Source organism: Aegilops tauschii, chromosome 7, assembly GCF_002575655.3.
Source record: "Aegilops tauschii subsp. strangulata cultivar AL8/78 chromosome 7, Aet v6.0, whole genome shotgun sequence".
In the NCBI taxonomy this organism is placed as follows: domain Eukaryota; kingdom Viridiplantae; phylum Streptophyta; class Magnoliopsida; order Poales; family Poaceae; genus Aegilops; species Aegilops tauschii.
Window position 1 is genome coordinate 446,629,973 of NC_053041.3, and position 9,673 is coordinate 446,639,645.

A 9,673-nucleotide genomic window follows, 5' to 3' on the forward strand; every position below is an offset into this window, starting at 1 on the left:
ATAAGGTTGCATCTAACTAAACTTGTTTTCTGACTGCAGGATTTATTAATCAACAACAACATAAGCTCGGTGGAGATGTCGAATGGTAACTTCGCAATCAACAACAACATGAGCTCGGTGGAGATGCCAAATGGTAACTTCGCAATCAACAACAACACAAGCTCAGTGGAGATGCTGAATGGTAACTTCGCACTTGGTAGTGCTTCAAGCATTGGTGCTGCAATGCCTGACCTTCAGATGGGCATTTCTGCCGCGCCAACTCAGATGCTGAATGATGGTGGTGCAGGCGGCATTCTCCCTGCGCAAGCACAAGGCACAGCTAATCAGGAAGCTGTTGATGGTCAACTGAATATCGACAGTGATGATTTCTGGGAAGCTGTTAATAATTGTTTTTTGATGGATGACATTTCTACCAGGAACAACATGCTTAATGAAGTAAGAAGCTTTCTCATTCTTTTGCTGCATGATGCCTGCCCATTTTATCTTGTCTCTAAGTTTTTCAGGCTTTGCACATATATAAATGTACTAGCAGTACGGACTTAGATAAGGTTGCATCTAACTAAACTTATTTTCTGACTGCAGGATTTATTAATCAACGATGTTAATATCTTGGGTGAAGAGCTGTAGTTAGGTCGTTAGCCCCTAACTTCCAGAGAGATGCTCCTCTACCTGCCGATTCTTGCACATTCTGTGTGTGAAATTGTGCTAGTCAGAAGGAGTTTAGTTTTATCTGTTATCTTTTGGGATCATAAATAAGGTTATCCTATATGTTAGGCAGAACCAGTTTCTATGTATGATTTCAGTTAGCAGATGGCATGGCATCTGCCTGTACTGTAGTCATGGAGTTCAGTTTTACATCACATTTAACTTTTACTCGGTGGTTGTCTTTTGGGATCGGAAACAAGGTTGTGTTATGTTTGGTCGAACCAATTTTAATCTATGATTTAGACTATCAAATGGAATGTCTTCTATAAATTATCTGTAATGATGTGTGGCTTTAATTTGTATCACTGCAATGCTGCTCTTTCCATGGATAAGTGCCACACGTGTGGCACGAAGCAATTCCGCCCTGATATTTTTTTATGGCAACTTTAATTACCCGGGGATGGCAACTTTAGTTGTGAAGCATGGCAGAAGTTTGGATGGCAAGTTTCAGTTTTTTTAGGGTTTCGGTTTTTTTTTCGGATGGCATTTTTAGTTGTAAAAACGTCAGGGCGGTGTTACTTCGTGCCACACGTGTGACACTTATCATTTGGGTTTGTTTATTGCGGCCTTAAACTGAGTACCGAACCGAAGAAATATTCCAGTTTCAGAAATAGAAGCACTTCTACTTTTTTTCTAATTGTCGTGTGAGCGTGACTCTTTAAGACTTTTCCTTGTCCGAGGCAGCAATGGCGTCTTCTTACTCTGACATCTGATCCGTCTAATGTATCCCTAGTCACCACTCATCCTTGCTGTCTGATTCCATCGGTCTCCCTCGGCTCTGGCGGCCAATTACGGCACCGAGAGTCACGAGAGACCATGGATTGCGCCCTCATGGGAAGCCTTGGTTTAGGTTATTAGGTTTGGTGTCCTTATGTCGTCCATCAAAACAGTGGAGGCGACAGCACAATGGAGCAAGTCCATTGTTGGCTTCGGTGCAACCTCGGGGCACGTGAGGATTGGTTTCCCAAATCAGTTCCGGCAGATAATGGGGTGGAGGGGCAGGGAGGAGGAGTCAACCTCGATGCTTCCGCCTCGGCTCGAGGTGACGCCGATTGTCATGTCAATAAGATCTTTAGATGACACTTCCAGCGTCGATGTGGGGTTGGTTCTCTCATCATGTCTCCGCCTTCTTCTCTAGGATGACTATTCGTGCTTCGGAACGTCATCATTGGCATCTCCTGGCAATATATGATGATTTCCTAGGGAAAGTTACAATGACTCTCTGGTTTCAGCGACAAAGGGCATGTGCGGATCAAGCTACGCCCATGACATGCCGTTGGATTGTGCAGGTCAAAGATGGTGATGAACTCCCCTTGGGCATGTTTATAAATTTCTTTGTCAAGGGTGTTCTTGTAAAGCTTGGACTTGTTTAATATATATGTATTCTAGTATTTGCAAGAAAAGAACAATCATAATCAAACATGCAAGGTCCCAAAGTGGGGCTATAGTTAAACATTAAAAGAATAGAAATGCAAGAAATCGAACCACTTAGGAGAAGACAGAGCACATATCATCCCTCATGAGCAAGCTAAGTTCCAAAATTAATTTCCGGACGGGTCTAATCACAACAGAGGATAATGAGGTGATGTAATGGTGATGGAGAACATACCAAGTCCAAAAGGTATTGCAACCAAATCATGAAAAATCCATCAATGGCGAGTTCTGCAGGGAGATGTGAGCAGATTATTCCTTCTGGATTCAGCCTATATCACCCTGCTACCAAAATCTCCAGATGCGATGGAAATCAAAGACTTTCACCCTATAAACCTAGTCCATAGCTTTTCCAAGCTTATCACCAAAATGCTAGCCAATAGGCTGGCTAGGAAGCTCAAGGATTTGGTGTCTCCCAATCAAAGTGCTTATGTCAAAGGAATGTGCATTCATGAAAAATTTATCTTGGTCCAACAAATAGCCAAATTGCTCCATTGGCAAAAAGAGCAGAGAGTTCTCCTCAAGTTGGATATCTCAAAGGCCTTTGATTCCATTTCATGGCCTTTCTTGTTGCAGGTACTAAGATACAGTACTTGGGATTTGGCCCTGTTTGGACCAACATTCTGGTCAAACTTTAAAGGTCATCAACCACTCATAGACTTCTAATAGACTTCTGCCCTAGTGGGTTTGCATGAGTCTTCGCTGGAGGTACTGTCTCTAGTGAAGGTAAGCTTGTTTCTATCAGCGGGGGCGGAGCCGACAGTAAACTGAGTGAGGCACTCCATTTGTAAATTTGAGTGAAAACAAAATATATGGGGTGAAGTTCAGTAACACGTCTCTTGCAAGTAGAGGGAATCGTATCATGCAGGAAACAAACCATTGATGGAGGAGTAACTGAGTCCCCAAATTTTAATGTTTGTTTCGAAAATAAACTGGATGTTGGTACTCCGCCAGGAAGCAAATAAACACCCAACAATCTGGATCAATTGGAGCATCCACTCAAAAAGCAACATTTTGATTAGATTGACCAGAACAAAACTCCCAGAACATTCCAAACCTGGATGGATCCCCAGTCCACATCAACCCAACAGAGAAGAAAAGGAGCGTCATATGCTTATGTGCAGCAGTGCAGAAGCACAACTGAATATTAAAATTGCATTGACAGAGTGTCATATGCTTGTATTTCGAAGGAATTGTCTCACTTCCTGAAGGAACAAGACATTAGACTGTTGTCTGTAACTCGTAATGAGCCAAATTCAGCATTGCCATAAAAAAATTCAAAAGTTTTAGCCACCGAAAGCAGCAGAGTGAAAGTGAACTAGTATAAAAGAATTCTTTTCAAAAAAAAACTAGTATAAAAGAAATGGTGCAGTAAAACAGTGAGGTTGAAACCGCAGATTACTAAGGTACAGAGGGGGGAAGACTAGGAGAGAAATTTTTGGGCCCATTTGCAACGTAGGAAGATGGGGAATGCTGCGGATTATGATGCCTACTAGAATTTACACAAGTGTGGGAAGAAAACATGATTTATCATCTATGCACCATTCTGCAGCAGATGCAGCAAAGAACAAAAGAGATTGGGAGAAAATCATTCCATGCTTTCAACACAGCCATAAACATTCAGACTTGTCGGTAACAACCTACAGTAAAATTTTACTAACTATGCAAGTTGGGTCCCTCATTCTCATTGGGGTCTGAGGAATACTCACCAGTCATCACTGTACGATGCCGTTGCGTCGCGTGGGGGGTGGCCGGGTGGGGGACTAGCACCACGAGGCAGAGAACCGATAGGGCCGCCGGTCGCGCCAAGGGCCGGGCCTCCTCGTCGCCGCCGTTCCCCAAGGGAACCCGGTGTCGGTGTGCGAGTGGGACGGCCGAATGAGTGCGTGCGGTGAACGCGGCGGTACTGCGGCAACGAGCAGTGAGGTCAGTTTCATGTGGTTCGGGGGAACCCGAGTTTCGGATACCGACTACCTGCAAACTCAGCATAGTTTAGATTGGTTAGGTTTGTTAGCATGGAACCAGCCCATCAAAATTCAAGTTCTAAATTTAGCATTGGCGTTCGTATTTTTCTAGATTTATTTTAGTCATTCCAGCAATTTTCATTCGTGGGAGAAAACTTTCCCGTCGACTACAAAGATGTATACGGTGAGAGAAAACTTTTCCGTCGACTACAAAGACGTATATGGTGACTTCGTCAATCTTAAAATGTTATGTCGGTTAGTATCTTAAAAATGTTCATGGAAAGATGTGTATGTGTGTGTTTATAGAGGCGAGTGTATATGCGTATACATAGAAAAAAGACTGCCTATGGCTTGTTGCGGGTAGATCAGAACGGTATGCAATGAATTTCTATTCGAAATAAAATCATATCTGATTCCATTTTGAGATAAACTCATACATAGATATGAAATAACTTTTCCATACTGCAATGTATTGATTAATTTCTTAACGAATGGAATCAGGAAATTGAAAACAAAATGAAGTGGAAAACATGACAGAATTACAAACGCATGAAAAATTTCAAAAGTCCACTCCTTTCATCTTTATTTTTGTTGGTTTTATTCCTGAAAGCTTCCTGCTGACTTTGCCTCTTAGACGATCTCTCATTCGGAATAGACGCCACACTTTCTTGTGTCAATGGCCAACACAATCCAGCTGACACTCCATTTCTATCAAGAGATTCTGCTGGGCCAACACTCTCTCGTGACAATGATGAGCACAATACAACTGCTTCTTCTTCATCCAGATCGATTAGCAACTCGTTTTGATCTGGTACTTGACCTTGGTCAGTGGGTAATTTCCTCTTCTTGAATGGGTTGTTGTCAGGGGTGTTTTTAGGCTTCACTTCTTTGCATTCCACTGCCGGAGAGGAATGCTTCTGCGGTAGAAACTTGCCAAGGGCAAGGACTCCTTTGTTGCCCCTCTGTTCACCACTACTAATCTCATCAACAGCACATGCTGTTCAAGAAAACAAGAAATGGTTATGAGAAGTCCTGGAATAAAGGTGTTTCATCGCAGTAAAGAGCAAAGGGTACAAATGCCACTCTTTTAATTAAAAAGAAAGAAGTCCTATAAAACCCTTGGTAACAAAGTAAATAATGCATAGTTTAACGATGGTTTAACTTCATATACTTTTTAGACAGTAAAATACAACACTTGCCTGTGATGTCATCTCTGCTTTCCTCAGATGAACAGATTGTAATAGAGCTCTCTTGTGTCAAAATTTCCTGAGAACCATGCTGATTAGCAACATTGAGAGCAGAGGTATCAATAAACTCGATGAGGCTAATGGTTCTGGAGAATTCATCAAAGGTCTCCATTGTAACAGGATTCAAGCGCCCCTCTGCTATTGCTTTTGCCATTGATGGGGCTAGCGCTCTTTAGAAGATCAAGGAATGAGCACTGATAAGATAAGGAAATATAAAATAGTTCTATGAAACAATATTAAAACCGTGTTAATCAGGTTGCCTATTACCAGCAAATGGATATCTTGTGAAATTGTGCATTCACTTCAGTGGTAACTTGTGACCTGTGATCCTGTCTAAGAAGCTATGATTTTTTCCCCTTCCTCAGCTGTTTAAGGTACCAGCAAATGGATGTATCAAAAATTGGGAGTATCAAAATCATGTTCGATATTGGTGCTGTTATTGTCAGAAAAGCAGTCGTCCATTAAATTACTGCATACAGATGTCACACACTACAGCTCATGAATAAAAGAGAACTCTTTAAGGATACGGTCCAAGAATATCCAGGTCTCCCGCCAAGTAGTTAAGATATCGTTCCTCCAAAGGTTTTAAATGTTTCAGTGACTTGCTTTTGACATCATATCTGGGACATTTGAAGGAAAGTGACTTATCAGATTTTGTACAGCACAATGTCTTTGTGAAATACATACGGAGTACAAGATACACATAACTAACACTAACACAATCTTACACTCTAGCATGATTGAATACTGCCAGAGTTTTCCAGAAGGAATCAATGTAATCATCCGGCACGGAATACCGCTTGTCAAGCTTCAAGGTTGATAACACCTGCCAGTAATTATATCAGAGATGCTAGGGGGCATGTTTCTTCATGAGAATGAATGATCTTTTGAATATCTGGATGACACAACATTAATCACTGCAGATTAAACAATGTTGAGAATATGCTTTGAGATTTACAAATAGCAGGTAATCAGTAAAGTAGTTATTCTTAGTTTCTTACAAGGTCAATATTTTTATGTTTTGAGATGAGAGAATATGCCCTTTTAGTACCAATGCCAGGCACTGAGGGAAGAAAGTCACATCCTGCAAGGATACACATGCCTGTCCAGATAAAAATTGAAAACGTCAATAGAAAACAAAAAATTGGCGGTGCACTGCATACAGGGTGAGAACTGAGAAGATATCGCAAAAAGGAAGGCTTTTGCACAAGAGCTGGATTGATCTAAGATGACAGCATGCCCTTATCCTACAGAGCAAATTAAACTAGCAACTGCATGCTATGAACAAAAGCAAGAAAAATAAATGCTTCTTTAACAGGTGAACCAATCAGTCACGCCATAGTGCTCTAGTTCAAGTCTTCAAGATGCAGAAATGGTGTTTACCAGTAAAAAGGTTTTGATCAAAATCCTGGAAGCAAAGACCATCTTTTACAGTCTCCAAGGTTTTCTCCATTATGAATTCTTCACCATTCCCAAAGCGGTCCATCTTAAATATAATCTACAACTTAAAATGCATTAGATAAAATAAAGGAATCAAGAACAAAAAATGAAGAACAAAGTGAATATCTCACAGCAGTGCAACCATATGCTATTAAGTCACTGTCTTCTGTTATAACAGCAGCTATGCCCCCTTGATCAGCATCTAGAGTAGCTAGATATGCCAACTGTGCATCTGCTTCGTATGGAGCAACCACGAACTCAACGTTTTCTGTCTTTAAAATCTGGGTTTACAAAGATTAGATTTTGCTACATAAGGTAAGGAATTGTTACATGGAAGAGCTTTCGAAGAAGCACCTGAATCAGTTGATAAGCCATCGATGGAGTAATTTGCACAGCTTTCTGCAGATGAATGAGATTAGGATGCTTTAACAGACATAATCAAAACTGCACTGAAATTTAGAAACATCAAACCATATTTCCTTTAAAGCGGTAGAAAAACAAGTCATTGGCTGCTCAAAGGAACTTTGTGCTGATATTTTATAATGTTAAACACAGTGCGAAAGATCCGGGTTGAAAGGAGGATACTTAGAGAATGATGAGGCCATATGCTGGAATGGTGAATTTAAAGATAATAACTGAAGCGTCCATTTGTAAATTTGCAAGGATCTCCTAACAAACCTGAACATACGAGTTAACGGAGAAGCATAATTCCACATTTGTACTTCAATCTAATTAGGTCAACATGATGAATGGAAAATCTTGTTTTTTCTCTTGCGGACCAGAATGACACAGCTAGTAATAGAAAATGCATTGGAAAAAGAAAAAAAAAAGGAAACATCAAAGTTCAAGTGCATGTTAAATTGTTAATAGTAGTTGTGCATTTTGTGTTTGTTCTTTTGTTGTAAAGTGTTTTATTGATTCAACAATATTCCACAGTAACAAATTACTGCCCCCCCCCCCCCCCCTTGAAAATTCTCATTGCTTGACAGTCCACAGCTTGCAGTTTGAGCACATATATATATGTATACATATTTTAACTTTACCTGGAAATTATATTAGTAAATTTGTGAGTCAGAAGTATTTCTAAGTCATTAGAAGTTCAATAATTTTGCTGACATCAAATCACATTTTAAATCTTGGAAAAGGAATACACATAAAGATATTATGTTTCTCACTTAATATTATCAGATTCCAACAAAAGTATTTCTACACCATTGTATTTTCTTAAACGGTTGTTTCTAACATATGTCTTAGTTACATATGCATTGAATGCCTGAATATATCAAGTATTCAAAATTTTCTTGGTCTGGTAAATACTGCAAGGATAATTAGATGTTTACCCGGAAAAGGTCGATTGCAGCAGCTGTATTTCCTTGCTTCAGCTTTTCTTTCCCCAACACCAAACTGAGTTCCCTCTTCCTGAATTATAGTAACCAAGTGACTTATAAAATTGTATACCAGAAACAGGACGTTAACCTTATTTTCATTGCATTTAAATCCATCATAGAAATTTGTGCATCAGGGAAATATGTATTTATTTTTTGGACAACAAAAACAATCTTCAAGGAACATAAATAACAATCGTCGATGGCAGATTGTACTGTCCAAATATTAAGACTGAAAGCCAGCTACCAAAAGAGACTCCCAATGCTGACTAGGACCGAGTCCTCTGTATACATGCATACTTCCAATGTGAGTTCCCTAACATACTACTAGTAACAAATCATTTAATCTCAAAACATCGCACCAAGTTACAAGGCGATAGATGAAACTGCACATAAGGAAGGGCGGAAAAGGAACTGCATTTCTTAGCCAAATAGTATTGACGAATCGAATGGGCCTTACTTGTGCCGGTCTTCATCCGTGGCCGACTTGCAAGGCATGCTGCCGCCGTCAAAGACGACGACGGGCACGACCTTGTGGTGCCGCAGGAGGTTGACATGGTGCATGAAGTAGCTGATGTAGCGCCTGGCGCCGGCGCTCCTGGGGCTCATGCACAGCTCCATGCTGCACGAGTAGGCCCCCTTGTGGAGCCAGGAGTACGCGTCGATGCCGACCTGCGAAGGCGGCGGGGGAGAAGAACCGACGAATGAATTCGCGGAAGACGAAAGATGCAACAGAACCTGCGGGATTCGGGGGATCTGCTTACCCGCTGGCCGGCGTACTTCTTGATGTGCACGGGCTCGATGAACGGCTTCATGAAGCGGAGCAGGTTGGGGATCCCCATCGGTGTGCCGAGACGACGGTAGACCGGCCGACTCCGGCTCGTTTCGGGGAGGATTTGGGTTGGGATTTGGGGATGCGGGGGCGAAGCGGGGCACAGGCGGCTGAGGCGGGGGGAGATGACGCTCAAAGCTCGAGGAGGCAGGGCGAGGGCTGTGACAGGTTTAGCGGGAGTTTGGGTCCCACGATTGCCTGGGCAGTGTGGGGGTGGGGAACTTGACGAGCGAACGTTTTTGCTTCGCGGGCTCGGATTCATTTCCCGCGCCTCTCAATTCTCAGTTAAGCAAATTCTTTTTCGCGGGCTATTAAGCAGATGATATTCACTGTCACAAAAACTTAAACATGTTTGCCCTTGAGATATGCTGCCCTTAAAATTCAATTCTCGATTTTCAGCGATAAGCATAGTTGGATTCTCAATTACTATGTTGTAGTTAGCAATGTCGAGATAAGGTGCAAAGTATAATGTTACGTAGATCATGTTAGGTGCATACCTGCAAGGCAGCTGATGCACAAACATTTGGTTCTGTTAAACCCCTTGTATCTTGTAAAACTCTGGGTGAGTCAAGATTTATTTTTGTCTCTTCAACCGGGTGTGCCTTTTGGCCCAAAGCCGGTCACTTTGGTCGGTCTTGGGGTGTCTGGATGCAGGGCGGCGGCCCTGGT

The 9,673-nt window shown here is 41.7% G+C and overlaps 1 protein-coding gene and 1 long non-coding RNA gene across 3 annotated transcripts; one reads left to right on the forward strand and one right to left on the reverse strand.

Moving 5' to 3' along the window:
• Nucleotides 1-313: 313 nt before the first annotated feature.
• LOC120967789 (uncharacterized) lies at nt 314-926 on the forward strand. Its single transcript, XR_005761513.3, has 2 exons — nt 314-435; nt 583-926. It is a non-coding gene; the product is annotated as an uncharacterized lncRNA (long non-coding RNA).
• Nucleotides 927-4,476: 3,550 nt separating this feature from the next.
• LOC109765088 (exonuclease 1) lies at nt 4,477-9,209 on the reverse strand. Of its 2 annotated transcripts, none has more exons than XM_045230630.2 (11): nt 8,937-9,209; nt 8,633-8,844; nt 8,128-8,206; nt 7,142-7,186; nt 6,919-7,068; nt 6,731-6,845; nt 6,349-6,449; nt 6,076-6,155; nt 5,875-5,967; nt 5,300-5,517; nt 4,477-5,097 (listed from the first exon to the last, which is right to left on the reverse strand). In XM_045230630.2, exons 1-11 carry the CDS (start codon nt 9,012-9,014, stop codon nt 4,640-4,642), a joined length of 1,629 nt encoding a protein of 542 aa, XP_045086565.1. In that variant the 5' UTR covers nt 9,015-9,209; the 3' UTR covers nt 4,477-4,639. The 2 variants fall into 2 exon arrangements, with proteins under 2 accessions (XP_045086565.1, XP_020179462.1); XM_020323873.4 differs by having other exon boundaries at nt 6,076-6,173.
• Nucleotides 9,210-9,673: the final 464 nt, after the last annotated feature.